We start from the raw sequence: 20,931 nt of genomic DNA, 5'->3' as shown, positions 1-20,931 counted from the left end.
GCCCCATGGCAGTAATGTTGATCACAATGCCTGGAAAATCATTGTAGAAAAAAATCTCCTTATTAAATCAAATGTTGTCATTCAGATGAGAACTGGAAATTACCTAACACACCCTCATCAGTCTCATATGTAACCACAACAATGTTTGGTATTTTTCTGGGTTTTTGTCTGCTTCACATCCGTCTTGTTGTGCCAAATGATGGCTATGAGAGAATGCATTAGCTGTGTTGTATAACCATATAAATAATACAACTTTTTAACATCTAGTTTCATGTAAATTCAGAACACAACAGTGGCAAAAGCAACACAATAAGCCCACAAACTCTCAGAGTAAGATGACTACATGGTACAATGTTCCAAAAGTAGTGCAATAAAACCCATAAATCATAAAATAAACCTGGACTCTCAGGAGCACTATGAGGGCTTAAGTAAAATATGTATAAAATAATCATGATCGTTAATCTGCAGTCACATGCCTTCCGATTACTGCTGGAGAGAAACCGAAAGTAATAAAGATTAAATAAATAAAGAATTTTAGCAGCATTGCCTGGTGTGTGCAGAGGGCATGGCAAACCGTGGGGGGTGTGGGGAAGGAGGACCCAGGCGCGGTGCTCTATGTACAAGCAGTGCGTTTATTTACAGTGATGGAACTGATACACAACAATAATACATCCCCGTGTGCTCCCGACTTCCACTCCGTGTCTTCTCCCAGTGTTTGTGCCCATGTGTCTGCTCCCTCGTGCCAGTGCACTCTGTGTCTGCTGCCCTCTCATCCAGCAATCCTTCCTGGGAAAATAGAGGCAGTAGTTAGTACCCTCAGTTCACTTGGTAAGCTCACACTCACAAACAGACCAGCTGGAGAACTGACGGGAAGTCTCACAAAATGATCCCACGCCAGTGGGAGCTCCAAGACTCTCTTAAGTAGCTCCCCCGACGAGGCCTGATCAGCAGCAGGTGTGTGGCTTCGGGTGTGGCCAGTCCGCCAGCAGGGCCATACCCACCAGGCCTGAAGGCGCCCGCAGAAACACACACACACACACACACACACACACACACACACACACACACAAGCAGGGATAACGAGGGACAGCAATACAAAATATATATTATAATATTAGTCCATAACTGCTCAGGGATCCCAGGACCCTGACAGGTTCAGTGTTTACTGTTCATTCAAACAGGTGAAAGGATAACCGATTGGCAGCAATCAGAGGAAAAAGAAGGGAGACTTAACACAGAGATATGACTGTCTGTGTTTGTGGTTTTGCCATGAAAACAAACATTTCATGTGTGCAGCAGAATCAACTTTTGGAGATTTACTTACCTGGATGGTTGAGCATGCATCAAGATGTTCTTTTTTTTGTAGTTTATATTGAAGCCTAATGTCTGGTTCAGGTCATTATTTGGTTTCTCACTGTTTAACTTTCCTGGCTGTAAAACAACCTCTGTATTTTCCCTCTAAAGAACAAAAGTACAATATGTTCTTTCATCAAAAGCTGAATGATATCTGGTTAGTGCATGTCTTTCTTAAAAGAAGTTCACATGTCATTTGGTGCACAGCCCCACCTTGTGGCAGTAGGAAAAGTACTTTTTAGGTACTCCGTGAACTATATGAACTGCAGTATATCCGGTATCTGTGATTAATGGTCCTTTTATTAGAAAAAAGACTGATTGAGGTACTAATGTGATATGTGGAATGCTAACTGACACTGATAAACCCATCAAGACTTTTAAATGTAATTAAATAAGCTTTAGTTGATAAAACTGCTGGTGGTGCTTTATTTTAGTTTTAATATGTTGATGTTGAAAAGAATCAGCTTGGTTGCAAGAGTTAAATAACTTTAACTGTGTTCAAATTAACTTCCATGTAGTCATTCATATTAACTATAGACTAGAGGACTTAATGAAAGCCTAAAAAGAAAAACCCCAAAAGCATTATATCCCAGATTTCAGGTCAGTCCTTTGCAGTAACCATTTTGGTAAGGACATACAAACAACAGCTCAGAGTAACAGTTCATAAACATTTTAAAGCCACAGTTTTAAATTCGCTTTCAGAACAATTTCTGAAAGCTGAGCCCACGTCCTCATTTTAGGTTTGACAGCTTTTAGTTGGTAAAGATGAACTGCTTGGACAAGAACTGAGCTGTCGCCTGATCATTGGGATTTAAATTTTAAATTTAAATTTAAATAAAATTGAATTTAATTGAAATATTTAGATATTTCCGAAAACACATTGTAGTGACGTATACTGAACACAATAAATGATATAATGTAAACAACTACCTGAGAAAAAGCAGATAAATTAATTACAGGCATTTACTTTTGTATCAATTATTGCATTGATGGAGGGAGTGATGTATGCTGGGTAATGGCACAGCTAGTGACTGGGTGACTTTATTCACTTTATTCATACCTGCTTTGGATGTTATCAGTCCATACAATGTGCGTTATTAGCACAAATCTGTCCCATAGATATGGGCCATCTCCACCTGCTAATTTGTTCAGAAGGTTGTTATCATCCATCCAGATGGAGGATCACTAAAAGGAGCGTGGAAAGACTCCAGAATCCACTCTGGCTGGAATCCGGTGAATACAGCAGTGTTTACAGGTAAGACCATTTAAATGGACAGCATTTATAGAATGACTATTAAAAGTCAGTGAGTGTCAAAAATGTTAATGTGGTAACGTTTATGGTGTGAGCATTAGATTATATTGTAGTAAAGCTGTTACTTTTTAAACCACGTTAGGACAGAAATATTAGCTTCTGTTATGGACTAATGAAGTTACTAGTTAATAAAGTTTCCAGTAAAGTGATTTATCGCTGCCACAGATTGACAGTAAATATCCTAATTAGCTTCATTGCATCAATGCATCAGTTTCAGTGCTTCATTTAAACTGTATGACACTTATACTGACCCAGGGTCAGTGTAAAATACAATCCTAGCTGTGTGAACAAAGCCTGGCTCTTTTAATCCTGCATGACAAACCGCAGGATGCAGGTTTATTGAGCCTCTTTCCTGCTGGCACACCTGTCACACCTGAGAGTCAGCTACAAACTTACAGTAATGTGTACATCTTGCAAAGACTGCCAGACTCTGTAATACTGTAAATGATCAGTGACTCGGGTTAAAACTAAACCTTAAACAGTACCTCTGTGTCTGTGTGTGTGCTGAACATCTAGAATCAGGATGAGTCAGGCTGCACATTGCTGGCATTGCGTCTTTCAACAGGTTTGTGGGTAGATTTGGATGCACCAGGGGTAAGTGCAGCCACTCAGCCTCTACTCAATGTGATCATAGCAGCAGGTGCAGATGTGTGTCACAAGTTAATCTAGTAGTAGGCTATGGTTCTTGGCCACAGGTGGCAGCAGTGGACTCACCTCCATTGGAGACTGCTCCAGCTGCTATGTGATAGTCAGTAGATGGATTCCAAATTGAAGATCATATGAAAGTTTTGGAGACTGTTTATTACTAATCACTGTGTAACTCCTGTAAATTCACAGTAACTGCCATCTCCTTACAAATGTTATTTGGATTAACCACACTTATACAGACTGTATATAACTACCACCTCTAAAATGTTTGTTTGCAGAGAAAAGACACAGACAGACGATGCTTACAGGATGTGATGCGACAACACTAATGAAATATTGATGTGTCATTTTTGTTCAAGACGTTTTTCTTATGGGCCAAAATATTAAGATCATGATGAACAGGGGTGGTGATTCCTATGACTTTGTGTATGTAATTTGGAATTTTTTTACAAATGTGGTCCAAAATAGATACATGATATCATTTCATTCATTTTAAAGGTTTATTTGCATGACGCACAAACAGACAAAATTGAAAGGTACAAATGTGTTGTGCATGAAACGAATTCAAACGTGGTGCAGATGTGTGTCACAAGTTGATCTGGCTGTAGGCTGTGGCACTTGGCCAGAGGTGGCGCTGGTTGATTCGAGTCCATGTTAGTGCACAAAGTAAACTGCTCGCTTTAGTTGTGCAGCAAAAACGCTGAAACCAGAGAAATAAAAACGTGCGAGGGGGACGATAACGACGAGTCTCCCGATCGTTTACTCTTGCTGTCCCGTGAACAACATCGGCGTGGTGTTAATTGTTTGCTGTTTTCGCGATCGCGTCGCGCATGAGGATATCACCAGGTAAACTCGCGACGTTTTTAAACATTATTGTTCAACAGCATCAAGACTGACGGAGTGTGTTAACCTCACAAGTGTCACAGATGACACATTTGGCGTTTTTTTTGCTGGTTTGTCGGTAGCAGCTCCTGAAACGCAAGACTGCCACACATCTGTTCGACCAACGCCAGTTGATCTAAACGCCAGTTGATCTGGAACACCGGCTGTAGCTTTTCAGCTCACAGCCCGACACATACCAACAACAGCATAGAGAGCACAGACTTTAAGGCGGCGAGGCGTGATTGCGGGTGCCGCTCAGGTGCGTCCTTTTCCCCTGGAGCGGCGCTGCAGACCACGCCCGCCACGCACATTAACCAGGTAAAATACACATTTAGGCAGAATTTTGCAAATATCTATTTTTAATTTTTTAGCAGCATAGTGCTTTTTTTCCCAATTATTTTTTAAAAGTCAGGTCAAGGCTCCAAAAGCCCAAAGGCGATATAAGGGTGGCGGCTCCCAACAGTTTTTGTTTGCTACATGGATCATTTTAGTTCAGCTGGGTGTCTTTCCTTTTGTTATATTTCTTTAAGAGTTCAAAATGTGTTAATTACATAAATAAAATGTAATTTTCTCTGTGGCACTTCATGGATTTCATAAGCAACACACCTTAGTTGTTCACACAAAGCATAAAGGTAAAAAACAATATAAACAGTGTTATCTTCATTTTCAATCAATCAATAATTTTAGATGTCAAAAAGTATTTGCAAAAACATACTCAGGAGAAATGTATAAAATCAGCTTTATTCTATGATGTTATACACATTATTATAAAAATCATTTTCTCATGACTGGAACATCAACTACCTGAGAGTAAAAGTGCAACTAAGTTAGAAAACCAATTTTATGCCATTTATGTGGATATAAACATATTTCAACTATATTCATTTTAAAAGGTGTGCTGCACTGTCAGCCTATGAGCACAGACCTTTAGACAACCTATGTAGTGGTAGCAGCTTAAGTTGTCAAGTTTTGGAAAGAGGCCACTGAGTGGTGCTCCATCCCTGCAATGCGTGGGCTGACTTCATGGCTGCAAAGGTCACAAAGTCATGAGGGTTGTTTTAAAGCTGAGTCAGCTGCTTCAGCGCCTCCCCCTCGCAGCGCATGCAGTGGTAGCCTATGGTAGCAGTGGCATCGAAGCAGCCCTGGCCGAGGTAAAAGTCCATCGATGGTTTGTTCCAATTCAGGATGGTGAAGTTGAGCTGGTGGCAACCAGCAGCCAGAGCCAGCTACAGGAGGGCAAAACCAAGAAGGAAGACAGGAATGACTGCTGAGCTGAGATCTGTATGCTACCTCTGAGACACTGTTCATCATTTTTTTGTGCAAATATTGAAAATAGGAAAATCCTCAAGGTTTATCTTCTACAGTGTTCACACGTTTTACTCACCTGTGCCACCTTGCTCATTAGTGCTTTACCAACACCCTTCCCTGAAAGACAGATCATGTGCATTACTTGAGATTTCGTGCAAATACAGATGCACAGCGATGATGTGACATCTTCTCAGAGGCTGTACTGTACCTCTGAACTCAGGCATCACGTACAAGTCCTCCATATAAATGGCTCTGCCTACAAACGAGCTGTAGGAATAGAAGTAAAGTGTATAGCCGACCTTCCTGTGTCCTGAAAGAAGAAAAATATCAGTAAGCTAGCTTACAGTTTACGGTTAACAGCTTCAGTATTCTTAAATCTTTATATTTGTTTTGTTGTTCCTTCCGATTGAGTTAATGTCGGTGAATATTCAGAACACTGATTATTAATAACATAATGTTTTATTGTAAACACATAACTATGTAACATTTCCTTTATATCAGTGAAAAAAATGATCGGATTTGTCGTGTTGCTCAAACTTAATGTGCAACAGCCTTTATAAATGTAACCTCACAAGAAGGTGACTGTTTACTATCTCTCGTATTGTCTTTCCCTGATGAGCGACAAAGACTTCATGTTCCCTCTAAAACTTAGAGGCACACTTAGTGTCAGTGCACTGAAAACCACAAATTCTATTTTACAGAGAACTGAATTTCTCAGTGGGACAAGATTTTTTACATGCTGATGTTTTATCCTAAACATACTTGCTCCGCAGCGTTTTAGATCAGTGCTGGCTAGGTAGTTTTAGGAGTTTGTTAAGATTTTAGACAGCATAGGTTCATTTTAAAGTTTCTTCTATTTAACAATTACCCATCAGTTTCGAGTTTGTGTAAGTGTTGGGTCTGTGTTTCCACATGCCCCGCTAGTTTAGAGACTTATTCCTCATGAAGAACACACGACATAACAGATCATCTTCAACCGGTCTTTATCTCGCTAACAAGGGAAAGGTTTGGTCAGAACCAGGCAGTGGAGCATAATGCTCATCACCTGTCTCTATCCTAAATCCTTCAAAGAGCAGCTGTCCTGCGTTTGTGTGACCTCCTGCTCACCAAAAGGACCATAAAAGCAGGAAGCGTACAACACAAGAAACAGATCTTTCAGAGAGGATGTATCTGCAATAAAACCTCCCCCAGCACAGAGTGGCTGGAGAGGTGGTCAGGATCAAAGGAATGGCTTTGATCCTACTGCTTGAACTAAGACTTCACAAATTTAAGAAACACAATGACACATTCAACAATTTGACTTAACAGTAAGTAACTGGGTTAGAGTTGTTCGATAGTAGCTTGAAACAGTGTGTGTGAAAACTGTGTAAGATGATCTTCCTCACCTTCTTTTGTTCTGTGCTGCTCTGGCACCTCAGCGATGATGCCATGAAAGAACGGGTTCTTGGAAAAGCCATCTTGCTCCAAGTCTGAAAAGAAATTACAGACAACTAAACATAATAGATCTAATTTTTTTTACTGACATTAAAGTTACACATTACAGAATATTTTCAAAACGGGGACATTTAATTTATATTTAACATTGAGAACCTTTTACAGTTGTAGCTCTGACGGGTACTACCAAAACTGGTGTTTTGGACAGAATAAAGAGGGCAAAGACACTTAGTGGTGGAATGAGGAAGTGTGAGAAAGTATGAAAAGAATTTCTGCTCTAATTCATCCCAAAGCTGTTCTGTTGGTTTAAGGTCAGGACTTCAGGACTTTGCAGGTCAGTCAAGTTCTTATGCTGGTGCCCAGTCAGTCACTTTGTTGTAATACCAAAAACAGCTGACAGTGGAATATGGGAATATGTTGAAATGTCATGACTGGACTTGTTGCACAGGTGGCATTCCATCACGGAACTATACTGCACTGAGCTCCTAAGAATGACCCGTTCTTTCACAAATGTTTGTAGAAGCAGTCTGGAAGTCTAGGTGCTTGATTTTATACACCCATGACCATGGAAGTGATTTGATCACCTGAACTGAATGATTTGGATGAGTGAACTAATATTCTTTGGCAATACAGTTGTTAGGTTTTGTATTGTTGATTGTCATTTATGCTTAGAAATATTTAACCATATATGCTTAGAGGTGTATAATCAATTGTGTAGTGATAGGACTGTGATCTTTAGCAGGCTGTAAAGGCTTGGTGTGTATTCCACACTAGAATGCACACCCACAGTCTAGGAACATCAGAGAGGTCCTATCTTCTCTTTGTTGATATATGGTATAGCAAACACACGTATATCTCTTTAAGTATAAGAGCCTTTTGTTTAGATAGATCTGCTAGACGCCTGGCACCAGCTTTGGGGAGTCTTCACAGGGTCACATCTTGACCTCACACAAATCACACCACATACACACACACACACACACACACACACGATACTCTTTGTTTGTATGTAGACGTCACTGTTCTTTTATTGAGGTTACATGAATATGCATAGGTTCATTAACATATTATGTTAATGAACCTATGCATATTCATGTAACCTCAATAAAAGAACAGTGTTACGGGAGAACGAACGAGAGCAACTGGGGTCAAGCGAAGGAATGGCGTTTGTCCGGTTCTCTCCCGTGCACGAGAAACATGAAGAACTTTGCCTACTCGTGTCTTGCTTTGCTGTGTAATTATATTGCCTTCAACGTTCCAGCGAATAGGTTCAAGCTACAAACCTATCAACAGTGCACCTGTTGAGATATAGGAGACAGCAGTGGAGTTTTTAACCAGACTTCGGAGTCTTCCGCTTATCCGTTCCAGGGTCACGGGGGGCGCTGGAGCCTATCCCAGCTGTAATAGGGCAAGAGGCGGGGTACACCCTGGACAGGTCGCCAGTCTGTCGCAGGGCTAACACATAGAGACACAGACAACCATTCACACTCACATTCACTCACAGATTCACAATTTAGATTGACCAATTAACCTATCCCCACTAACTGCATATTTTTTGACTGTGGGAGGAAGCCGGCGTACCCGGGGAGAACCCACACAAACACAGGGAGAACATGCAAACTCCACACAGAAAGACCCCGGCCTGATGGTGGAACTGAACTCGGGACCTTCTTGCTGTGCAGCAACAGTGCTAACCACCGTGCTGCCGTGCTTAAACCAGACTTACAAACCAGATATTACAAAGTTCACATTACTACAAAATTAATATGCAATTCTGGGTATGTGATGTCATTGAACTTCATTTGGCAAAGGGTGTTATTTATGGTACTGTGCCAAAGTGTTGAGCCACCCTTCGTTCCTTAGTATTTTACTTCCAAGGAGCAAGATTTTCTTTAATTTTTCTTTTCTAAATGGTCTTGAGCAATAGTTCTCCAAGCTTTCTGAAGGTCAGTCAAAATTTATCTTTTACATTCGCTGTTTTTTCATAAATTTTCAGTCGAGTTATATCTGGGCATTTTCAGAGGAATTTTAGATTTTATTTCAACACTGAATCGTTCAAGCAAAAACAAAAAAGGCACTTGTCATGGGGGCTCAGAGGCCAGTATGTGGATGTGGATCCAAGTGTAGATTCAAACACATGAAACAGCAAAATGGTTCTCTCCCTAGCTTTGTTTCTGAACATACAGTAAATGTGAAAAATTGTTACAAGGAAGGAATGGGAGGATCTGAAGTAGCGGAAGTGTGGACAGATGGAAAGTGTGGTTAGGAAGGGAGTGAGGGAGGCAAAGACTGATAATCGTGGGAATGATTGGATTTGTGTCTTACTTGGCAGGTGGAGTGAGTATGGCTCTGGTAGGAGGGGAAATGGCTGGGTGAGCATCCTGGAAGGTGAATGAGTGGAGAGAGTTGACCTTGTTAATACAGAGATCCAGAAGAAACAAAGGCAGGTGGGCAGGCAGGTTGCGAGAAGTTTATCAGTGACAGAGAAGCAGAACAAAGAGTCTTGTTGTGGCAACCAGCATCCTGGAAATACGCTCTGAATGTAACTTGACTGATGGTTCCAGGTGGGCAATGCCCCCTGCGTTCGTGTTCAGACGTGACAGTATTGCATATGATGCTGGACCGAAGGAATGGCAAGCTCCACCTCGGCTGGCAGCCTAGAGAAGCTTCAAAAGGGGAAACCAGTTGTAGATAAAATGAGGGAATCATGCACATACTCAACCCATGGAAGGTGTGATGACCATTTTGGCAGATTATGTGTTGTGATGCAGCAGAGAGTGGACTCTAGCTCCAGGTTGAGTCTCTCGGTCTGGCTGTGGTAGCCTGAGCTGAGATTGGATGGGCCAGAGAGCTAAGCAGAAAGCGTTTTTGATTTGTGAGGTGAATTGGGGTACTGTGTGAGAAAAAAAATCTCAACCAGGATGCCGTAAAGCATTTATCTGCTTTAATGTACAACCGGTTTTCCAGAAGACATTGAAATATGAAATGCTGAGGTGAAACAGTTAGCAACTAAACAATTAGCAAGACAGAAGACATTCCAGCTAGTGATGTTTTGCCCAGACCAGTCAATATGTGGATTAATAGAATTAGTGGGTTGTCAGAGGACATGAATGTGAAGAATGTGAGCATCTCCCGGTGGTTGCCAGACGTGACTAGGGAGACAGGCTTGGTTTGGAGGGTGATAAGGGCAAAAACTTGATTCTTCGGCGCCGTGGTACGTATGGGGGGGATTAAGCAGAATTAGGGGCAAATGCAACTGCTTGGCCAGCGTAGTGTCTGTTAGATTTGGCTTGGCCCCAGAATTGATGAGGGCATGAAGGGAATTAGTGGTCTGGTTCACACTGAGAGACACAGGTTTTAGAAAATGGTGTTTGAAATGAGTTAGAGATCCACCCGCCCATATCCCCGATGTTGTAACTTTATTGCAGTTTTGTTTGATAACAGCATTCTGATTATTTTGTAAGTGATTTAAGTGTTAGTCACATGTTTAGTGAGGGCTGTTAATTATAGATTTAATTTTCTGCTAAAAGGGAGCATTTAACAGTTATTTTCATTAGAAACTGCGTTTCCCAGAATCCTTTGTGGTAGACGAAAGTTACTCTGGGGTTTTTTTAGCTAGCAAAGAAAGTTTGGGAAGCCATTATATGTTGCTCTGATGTCGAGCAGTTTATTTGTTGTACATTCCCCCTTTTGAAGCCTTATATAAAGACTATCGTTTCTCCAATTGATGTCCGATCCATTTTTTTGGCTAAGTGGATTCGCCACAACACCCAGAATTACTGGTGAGTGGAGCCTTTTGGCCCAATTGGGCAGACCGCGAGGTAGTGATTGAGAGAACCACATAAAAACACTCGCGGGTGCGAAAATGTCGTTCCCGCTCCTCCAGAGAGAGCTGAGAGTGACCAGTTTGCATGGGTCCGACCTTGTTAATCAAGATATCCAGAAGAGGTGAAGGTAGGTGGACACGGAGGTGGTGAGGAGTTAATCCGTGACAAAGAGTCTTGGTGTGGTGGTGACCAGTGTCCTGGAAATGGGAGCTGCAGGTAACTCGAGTGAGAGTCCCATGAGTTGACTACAGGCACAAGGAAACTGAGGTATATGCAACACAGAAACAATGAGCATGAAGCAATGCTGCCTGCTACTGGCAGAGAAGAGATGTGGATGCTGTTCTTAAATACTGCACTATACTGTTGACTGTCCTGAATCTCCATCAGGTGAGCTGAGCAGGTGGACTGACAAGTGGTCCGCCCAGAGGTGAATACACAGGGAAGTAGTAGAAAAACACAGACAGCTCACCCAGACCATGACAGCGCCTAACTTAAGGGATCAAACCCGTAACTGAAAGGATGAACCAGCAACTTAAGAATGAATGACAATTTAGCAACAAACCTATCTTAAATTCTAACTTTAGCCAGTTTATGAGCCTGTTGTAATCATTGTCATCATCATCATCATCATCATCAAGTGCTGCTCCCACCAATGGTAACACAATTTGGCAGACAGAAAATAGAACTTTTTGCACTATTTGCACCTTTTTACAAGGTGACTTCTAAAGAGCTATTACCTCAAACATTGGCATATCTCAGCATTTTGTGCAAGGTGTCTTTAAAAACAGAAGAAAATACATTATGCATTTTTTTTCTTTTTTTTTCTTCTTTTTTTTCTTTTTCTGCTCATTCTGTTGGTTTTTGCCCTTCTCCCCCGTACCTCTTCTCAGCTGTTTCTCTTTCCCTCTTTCTTTCTCCCCTTCTTTCCCCCAGTCAAGTCTGTCCCATATTCAGTAAGTGAAAATAAAATAAACAATAAAAGGTGAATCAAATGGACCATTATGGCAAGGCTGGGATGGTCAATTTGGTAAAGTAAATCCGTTGGGCATCTTTCTTTACCTTTAGACAACAATTCTGATCGCAAAAGAGCCAAACGGGACAGGCAAAAAAAAAAAAAAACAGAAGAAAAGAGAAGTGTGACAAAGTCAGCATTACCTGAAAGACATTGCCTTCAGAAATTGTGCTCTTCAGTTGATCCTTCTACTGTTTACTGAGGCACATGAAAAATGACGTATTTGCATGATTCAACAAACTGCTGCAACCATTTCCCATTTTCCCAGCAAAATAATAAGAAATGAGGGGTGGATTAAGATTTTCAGTACTGTTCTTTTAATGACCATTGACATGCAAAGCTTACCTTTCCTGAAGCAGCTGAAATACACATTTAACAAAATGTCAGCTGAATATCGTTTTTGGTTCACAGTTTATTTTACAGCTGCAGATAAAGATATTAAAAATCTTCTTTCTGTGTTTTACAAAAGATTTTTGGAAGGGCAATAATAAACTCTGAACCATGTTCTTATAGTTAATTAACAAAAACATAAAACACAACGTGAGATGTGGAAAAAAAAAGTTCACTAAAATAAAAACTAGACTTCTGAGTTTGATTGGTAAAAATGTGGTAAAAAAAACAAACCCAAAACGTTATTAGAACTTGTCTGCTTTGACGGATGTGTTTCTTGAGACTTTGGGTGTCTACGAGACTGTGAGCTAACTGCTTTCATAATGATGTGATATTGTGTTTGTGTTTTTATTGTCATACCTGTAATAATTTTCCTAAATCTGGCCTCTGACATATGTCCTCAATACAGTTAGAAAAAGACTAAAACTAAGACTGAAACTAATAAATAATCAACTAAAACTAAACCTTTTCAAACAATAAAAACTAAAGTGAAATAAGAAAATCAACTCTGTAAACTAAACTGAATAAAAAACAATAGTCAAAATAACATTAAATAAATAACAGAAAAAAACTACAATAACTCAGCTCTGAACCTCTATTGAGATATCACCTTGGATTTCATGTTTTTTTTTAAAAATAAAACAATATATTTAAAGTCAAGACAGAAACTTGAGACATCGCTACAAACATTACCTTTCTGGGTCACTTTCACATGCTCTGCCAGGTTCTCATACTCTGCCAGTTCCTGGAGAAAATCATAAATAGGATCAGCTGCCATCATTTATTAGGACTTCACTGTTCCTCAGCCAACAATAAAAACATTATTTACAGGGAGTTTATTAGCCTGTTTGCAATAAAACTAACAAGCAGGACAAGCACAGTTCATCCAATAATATCTCAGTAATCTAATAATAACTGCAGCGTTGTGTTTTTAATACTCTCAAACATTTAAAAATAGATAAACATGTAAAAACATCAACAAAATAAGGCACAACAATTCTAATTTCCACATTTCAGTTTTTCACAACATAAAGCTTTTTTAACCAATACCTACAGTAAATCATAGGAATATATGAACATTGCAAACCATTTCCAGTGACAAGATATGCTGTAAACTTTGTATTCATTTTTGATCCAAATGGCACAGCAGCCTCAGCGAAAACATTTAAACGAGGCAACTTCAACATATGTACATACAAGGTTGCTCACTTTACCATAAATTGTATGGGTGTGCATTTTTTTTTCTGCATATTTAGAAAAAATATGCCATTTCTCCACTCAGTGAAGTGATGGTTAAGCTTCAGCAGCAGTTTGCTCTCATGTTTCTTTCTGTGAAGCTGTAACTGTTTAGCAGTGAACAGGAGTGCTGCCTGACTAAAAAGTCCTTCACAGGCTCCAGATGCAGGAAGAGCTGTGTAAGGACAAGAAAGACATTGTGGACAAAACAGGACACCCCCCATAATCTTTAGTTACATTATTATAGTTAGTTAAATGGTCTGATTGTTCAAATCTGTATTTTCTTTGATTGTGGTAAAATAATGTGTGCCCCAGTCTCCAAAAATGACATAGTGCAGGAAGCGTAGTTATTCCTCCGTTACACCACAAGAGGGAGTATCCCCTAAAATGAGCAGCTCTAGCGGGAGTAAATAAGCCCAGCCACTACCCATAAGGCAGTGCGCCTATAAGAGTTGTGTGCGACTGCAAAGGTGTGTAAAGTTGTGCTATGTCCATGTATATATTTGCAGGTAAGCAGATACAAGATGGTAAATAACTTAAAATGTATCTACAGATGAGTCCACGGGGTTGCAGAGAATGTGGGAAAGTTGGCCGTTAATCCCCACTATGTGCCATTAGTGTATAAGTTATTGGTAGCGATGTGAATTAGCCGTGATGCTAACGATTAGCAGCTAGATCTAATTCATTAGTTTGTGCGGAAACCTCGTGGCACTTTTGTGGATTTATACCTGTACCGGGCTGTAATCACAGCAGATATAGACTGGTGGATCACACTATCTTTTGTTTATGTTTATTTCATTGTTACACTGTAAGAAATATTAGTGATTTGAGTTTAAAGACTACCCATAAGGCAGTGCGCCTATAAGAGTTGTGTGAGACTGCAAAAGTGTGTAACGTTGTGCTATGTCCATGTATATATTTGCAGATGCAGTAAAGGCGAACTCACAAAGCCACACTGGTTTCAATTCATTTTAATCCAAGTGTGCAACAAAATTTGGTGGCAGCGGTGGGATCAGCGGTGCTACTGAGAAGCAGTGTGAGATTACAGAATCGTCACACACAGTATGGAGTTGGAGCAACTGCAAGACCAGCTAAGTGAGAGCTTGCTGCAGTTAAGGTCAGACCAACTACAAGAAGTGTGTTTACAAGCTAAAATCTCAATCGGAAAACAGACAAAGAAGCACACGCTGATCAGAACAATAAGTGAAGCAGTTGAAACAATTATTGAAGTGGAGGAAGAGGAAGTAGCACACACATTCCTGGACAGATTAATTAAAACTGTTAAAGAACTAAAGGAAAGAGATGACCCTGCACAGGAACGTGAAGAGAGTATCAGTAGGGATGCGGTTGCATTGGCCAGTCTACAAGAACAATATGCAGCATTGCAACTAAGTTTTCAAACCTCAACAAAAAGGTTAGAGGAAGAAATGGCAAGACTGACAGACAGAATGGCCTCCCAAGAAACTAGTCAGGGTCTGGCTGCACAGCTACCTACTCGTCCATCACCGTTACCTGCTTCACCAGCAACACAGCCCCCTGAAGTGACTATACGCAGGGAATTTAGAATCAGTGGCCAAATTGCGGAACGGGGTCAGAAAGACAAACTGTCATACTCCAACCTGATTCATCAAATCGAAATGGGACTTAAAAAGAATCACAGCGAAGCTGAAATTATTGAAGCTGTTGTTAGGGCCATAAGCCCAGGCTTAAGTCTCCGTGATATGTTGGAGATTAAAACGGACCTCACCCTCATGCAGCTTCGTACCATACTGAGGGGACACTACAAGGAGGATAGCTCTACTGACCTCTATCATTGTCTGATAAATATCACTCAAGGAAGTAATGAGTCCCCACAGAACTTTCTATTTAGGGCGATCGAGCTGAAAGAAAGACTCCTAGCATCATCAAGGGAGCCAGGAACAGATGAACAATACAGTGTCGAACTGATTCAGAAAAAGTTTCTGCGAGCCGTTGGCACAGGTCTGATTAGCGACAATGTGAAATACCAGATCAAACTCTACCTGGATGATCCAGCAGTCACTGACGATGTGCTGATTGCAAAGACAAATGAAGCGGCCAGCCTTGAGTGGGAGAGGCAACAAAAATTCAGAAAGACCACCCGAGAAATGAAAGTAAGAGAGATAAAAGCAGAGGCACAGTCAGTGCAGGAGGCAGCAGTTGGTGCAGTGGGTGGGCAAGACCAGCCATTCTCCACCTCGACAAAAGGTAAAGCTGCTAAAGCACCAGCAACAGTGACACGCAAGGAAACTGAGCTGTTTGATATCATCAATCAACTAAAAGGGGAAATAGCTGAAATAAAAGGAGTTATTCGTGAGTCGCACCGACCTTCTCCCTCACACCGCCCAAGTCTCAAACGTGGCTGCAGGGATTGTCAGGACAGCAATAGAGGAGAAAACTGCGACCACTGCTTCAAATGTGGACAAAGTGGGCACTTGTCAAGGGGATGCCGCACCCGGAGAAAACTTCCAGACAGGGCAGAGCAGATTGGTATGTCAGCTAGCACAGTGAACCCACGCCCGTCACCCTCTTTTCAGCTACTAAACCAAGGTGAGCAACAACAAGATGTTCACAAACTCTTGACGGACAGTATAAAACATTTGGAGACAAAAGTAGCAGCCGCCACACAAGATAAGAGGAATGAAGCGGTCTCCGTCAGCCTCCTCTCCCCAAAACGAAGAGCCCAGCTCCTCAATCTTATTGGGAGGAAGCACATGATCACCTGCCTGCTTGAGGGAGTAAAAACCACAGCGTTGTGGGACACAGGATCACAGGTTTGTCTCATAAATGAAAAATGGAGACAACAGAACATCCCACACCTCAAAGTTAGGAGTTTAACTGAAATCATTGGGCCTGGTATATTAGATGGGAGGGCAGTAAACCAGACACCAATCCCATTTTCCGGGTGGGTTGAAATCAAATTCAGGTTGCTCACAGAAGAGGCTGCGCAGTTAGAGCTTCTCGTGCCAGTATTAGTAGCTCAGGAAGATGGGGTGGCGGAGGAGCCAATAATTGGCTTCAACGTGATTGAATACATGCTAGAGAGGGGAATAGAGCCACCTCGTGCTGTAACAGAAGCTGTTAGCACAGCATTCTCCATTGACTGTAAGAAAGCTGAGGTCTTTATAAAGGTGATGAAGAGTGGAGACGATGGGCTAGGTGAGGGCAGAGTGAAAACTGGGAGAGAATTAATGAGTATCCCACCTGGTCAGACAAGAGTGGTCAAGTGTAGTGTGAGAGCAGGCCCACTCCCAGCAGGTCAGGATGTCCTGTTCGAGCCCAGCCCCTACCCTCAGATGCCAGAGGGATTGGAGGTGCAAGAGTGCATTGCCCATTTACAGCAAGGCAGCTGGTCCCGTATTAGCCTCCCAGTCACTAATACCAAATCTTATGAGATCATACTGCCTCCGAGAACTGTTTTGGGACAAACTCAGAGGGTCCGAACTATTTACCCAGCCAACACAGTGGCAGTGGAAATAGAACAGTTGGGAACAACAAGACCTACTGTAGAAGCAACAGCTGCACCTCCAGCTAGCCAAATTGGGGAACAGGAAAACAGAACAAGAAGCAACAGTGAAGGTGTATGGGACCCCCCAGTTCCCCTCGACCATCTCTCTCCGGCACAGCAGCTGAAGATCAGGCAGCTATTAAGGGAGGAGAGTAATGCCTTTGCTTGTGATGAACAGGATGTTGGCAATATCCCCTCACTGCAATTAAGATCCACCTCAGCGACCCCACACCTGTTCGCCGAACATATACATCAGTGCCTAAGCCACTTCATAAAGAAGTAAAAGAATATCTGGAAGACTTGCTGAATAGAGGGTGGATAAAGAAATCAAAATCCTCCTACTCCAGCCCCATTGTATGTGTGCGAAAAAAAGATGGCAGTCTCCGCTTGTGCTGTGACTATAGGGAGCTAAATATGAAGTCAATCCCTGACCGCCATCCCATACCACGCATACAGGATATGCTCAACACATTGAAAGGAAGCTCCTGGTTCTCGGTCTTAGACCAAGGGAAGGCTTATCACCAGGGCTTCCTGGAAGAGTCAAGTCGCCCTCTCACAGCATTCATCACACCCTGGGGATTGTATGAATGGGTAAGAATCCCTTTTGGGCTGTCGTCTGCACCGGCAGAGTTTCAGAGGTCGATGGAAGAATGCCTTGCAGGGCTGCGGGACGACACATGTCTGCCTTACTTGGATGACAACCTTGTTCATTCAAAAACATTTGAGGACCACTTAAATGATCTAAAGCAGGTCCTGCAGCGTTATCAGAGCCATGGAGTGAAATTAACACCCAGAAAATGTGAACTGTTCAAAAATCAGATGAGATTCCTGGGGAGGTTGGTAACTCAAGATGGTCACACCATGGACCCTGCTGACATTGCGCCTGTCCAAGCCTTAAAACAAAGGAACCCCACCACCATTGGGGAAGTGAGGAAGCTGTTGGGATTCATCTCATACAATCGCAACTATATTCCTAACTTTTCGCGCATTGCAAAGCCACTCTATGACCTGCTCTCCTCAGAAAAGCCAGGGGAAGGGAGAGACAGGAAGTCAAAACACAACAAAAAGACAAAGAATCAAGGGGGTCAGCTACCATCCTCTCACCCAGTGGCATGGTCAGCTGAGCATCATCAGGTGGTCTGTCAGCTCGTCAACTTCCTCATTCAGCCCCCCGTTTTAGGTTATCCTGACTTCGAGCAACCATTCATCTTACACTGTGATGCATCACAGGAGGGACTTGGAGCTGTGCTTTACCAAAGACAAAATGGGAAGCTAGTTGTTATTGCATATGGGTCTAGGACCCTTACTGCCCCAGAGAAGAACTACCACCTCCATTCAGGGAAGCTGGAATTTCTTGCCCTGAAGTGGGCCATATGTGAGAGGTTTAGAGATTATCTCTACTATTCACCACCCTTCATTGTCTACACTGACAATAACCCCCTCACATATGTGCTGACAACGGCAAAACTGAATGCAACCACACACAGATGGGTGGCTGAACTCGCTGACTTCCAGTTCTCCATCAAGTATCGACCTGGTAGAGCTAACAGGAATGCAGATGGTCTCTCACGAATGCCCTTGGATATGGAACACTACATACAAACGTGTACAGAAGCAGTGACACCTGAGGTCCTAAACAGCGTGACTCAGGCTCTGGCTGTTCAGCTGCAGGGAAGTGAACCCTGGCTCTGCCCGTTAAACATCTCAACTGTGGTAGCAGAGCAAAGTGAGGAGGTAGGGATGTCAGGTCTGGAAATCCCTAAGGCAAACTTAAGAGATGCACAAAAAGAGGATCCTGTGATCGGGGAAGTCCTGAAGTATGTCATCTCTAATCGGTGGCCAAAAGGCAGAAAACAGGCAGGCAACAAGGAGATCGCTGCCCTGGCAAGGGAAAAACAGAAACTGCACCTTGATAAGGATGGTTTACTGTACAGGAAAACACTCAGCCGAACACAGCTACTCCTGCCTAAGAAGTTCCATTCGCTCATTTATAAAGAACTACATGAAGACATGGGTCACTTGGGGGTGGAGAGAGTTTTGGCCCTCATTCGGGATCGCTTTTACTGGCCTCACATGCAGAAGGACGTGGAGCACTACATAACACAGGTGTGTAGCTGTCTAAAAAAAAAAGCGTCCCCACAAGCCCACCAGAGCCCCACTGATCAATATCACTACAACGTACCCGTTTGAGCTGGTCTCCATTGATTTTCTACATTTGGAGAAATGTAAGGGAGGGTATGAGTATATCCTCGTGGCCATGGACCACTTTACACGATTTGCTCAGGCTTATCCCTGCAGAGATAAAAGTGCCAAAACAGCGGCAGAAAAAGTATTTGGAGACTTTGTGTTGAAGTTTGGTTTTCCCACACGGCTCCATCATGACCAGGGAAGAGAGTTCGAAAACAAACTCTTTGCCAAGCTGGAGGGATACAGTGGAGTCAAGGGATCCAGAACCACACCATACCACCCCCAGGGAAATGGTCAGGTAGAAAGGTTCAATAGGACACTGCTGGCCATGCTTCGGAACCTTCCAGAGGGAGCAAAAGCAGACTGGAAGGCATCCCTGACAAAGGTGGTCCATGCGTACAACTGTACACGCAGCGAGGCTACTGGATATGCACCTTATTTCCTCTTGTTTGGGAGAAACCCCAGACTCCCCATTGATATGATTTTTGGTCTCACAGCTAATGACCAAAGCCCTTCTCATCAAGACTATGCTGAGAAGTGGAAGATTTGCATGCAGGACGCTTACAAACTGGCCTCAGCGACAGCCTGTAAGGAGAGTCGACGGGGGAAAGTGCTCTATGACAGAAAAACACATGGCGCAGAGCTGTACCCAGGGTGCAGAGTACTGGTCCGGAATTTTGGTGAGAAGGGAGGACCAGGGAAACTGAGATCCTTCTGGGAGGACCAGGTGTTTCAGGTGACACAAAGGAAACATAAGGAGAGCCGAGTATATGAAATTAAGCCAGAAAATGGCAAGGGACGTGTCAGAGTCATCCACAGGAACCTCCTGCTGCCGTGTGACTTCTTGCCAGTCGAAAAAGTCAACTCATATGCAGAACTGGGAAAGCAAAAACAGAAAAACAACAAGGACAGACATGAGCGACATGAGCAAGAGGACAGTTCGGAGGATGAAGATGAATGGAGAGCAATCAGAGGACTGTCAACAGAACAAGGGGAATGTGGTAGACAGTCCTGGTGGACAGAAGCATCAGAGTTCAATGCAGAAAGTGGAGCAGGCAGTAGGGAGGATCTCTGTGATGACAATGACATGGAACACCAGGAGGATTGCGAAGAAGAGAATCTGGGCGTGAACGATATAGAACACCAATGCGACCAGCATGACAAGGATACAGAGGCACAAGAGAACAATAAAGACACAGAGCAGATGCACCAGCTTGAGATGGAGTGCAGTGACCAAGAGGACACTGACCAGTCACCTGTCAGTGTGAAAAAGTATCCTTTCAGAATGAGAAAACAAAAGCTAATGTTTACTTACCACAAGTTAGGACAGCCAACATTAGCACTTGAATAAGTACCTCAGACACAGTCATCCATCCATCCGCTTCCGCTTATCCTTTTCAGGGTCGCGGGGGGCGCTGGAGCCTATCCCAGCTGTCATAGGGCGAAAGGCGGGGTACACCCTGGACAGGTCGCCAGTCTGTCGCAGGGCTAACACACAGAGACAGACAACCATTCGCACTCACATTCACTCGCACATTCACACCTAGTGGCAATTTGGATTATCCAATTAACCTATCCCCACAAGCTGCATGTCTTTGGATGGTGGGAGGAAGCCGGAGTACCTGGAGGGAACCCACGCAAACACGGGGAGAACATGCAAACTCCACACAGAAAGACCCCGGCCTGATGGTGGAATTGAACTCAGGACCTTCTTGCTGTGCGGCAACAGTGCTAACCACCGTGCTACCGTGCTGCCGCTCAGACACAGTCATATGTTACATATTGCAGACACAGTCATATGTTACATATTGCAGAC

At 42.7% G+C, this 20,931-nt stretch overlaps 1 protein-coding gene across 2 annotated transcripts in view; it reads right to left on the bottom strand.

The window, feature by feature from the left end:
- Positions 1 to 5,162: 5,162 nt before the first annotated feature.
- The window catches only part of LOC146674937 (thialysine N-epsilon-acetyltransferase-like), a 37,755-nt gene continuing 21,986 nt past the window's right edge, over positions 5,163 to 20,931 (bottom strand). Inside the window, exons 3-7 of one of the 2 annotated variants that reach the window (XM_085402431.1) lie at positions 12,860 to 12,911; positions 6,889 to 6,972; positions 5,712 to 5,813; positions 5,580 to 5,620; positions 5,163 to 5,421 (exon numbers count right to left, since the gene is read on the bottom strand). In XM_085402431.1, coding sequence (XP_085258557.1) covers positions 5,254 to 5,421; positions 5,580 to 5,620; positions 5,712 to 5,813; positions 6,889 to 6,972; positions 12,860 to 12,911 — 447 coding nt within the window. In that variant the 3' untranslated portion in view covers positions 5,163 to 5,253. Of the gene's footprint in view, positions 5,422 to 5,579; positions 5,621 to 5,706; positions 5,814 to 6,888; positions 6,973 to 12,859; positions 12,912 to 20,931 lie in introns of both variants that reach the window. The other variant, XM_085402432.1, reaches the window with a different exon arrangement.

This window comes from Rhamphochromis longiceps, linkage group LG3 (assembly GCF_057381845.1).
Source record: "Rhamphochromis longiceps isolate RC_006_pf linkage group LG3, R_longiceps_female_GT1.1, whole genome shotgun sequence".
Taxonomy (NCBI): domain Eukaryota; kingdom Metazoa; phylum Chordata; class Actinopteri; order Cichliformes; family Cichlidae; genus Rhamphochromis; species Rhamphochromis longiceps.
The sequence above is the reverse complement of the archived record's forward strand: the minus strand, read 5'-3'. Positions and strand labels throughout refer to the sequence as shown.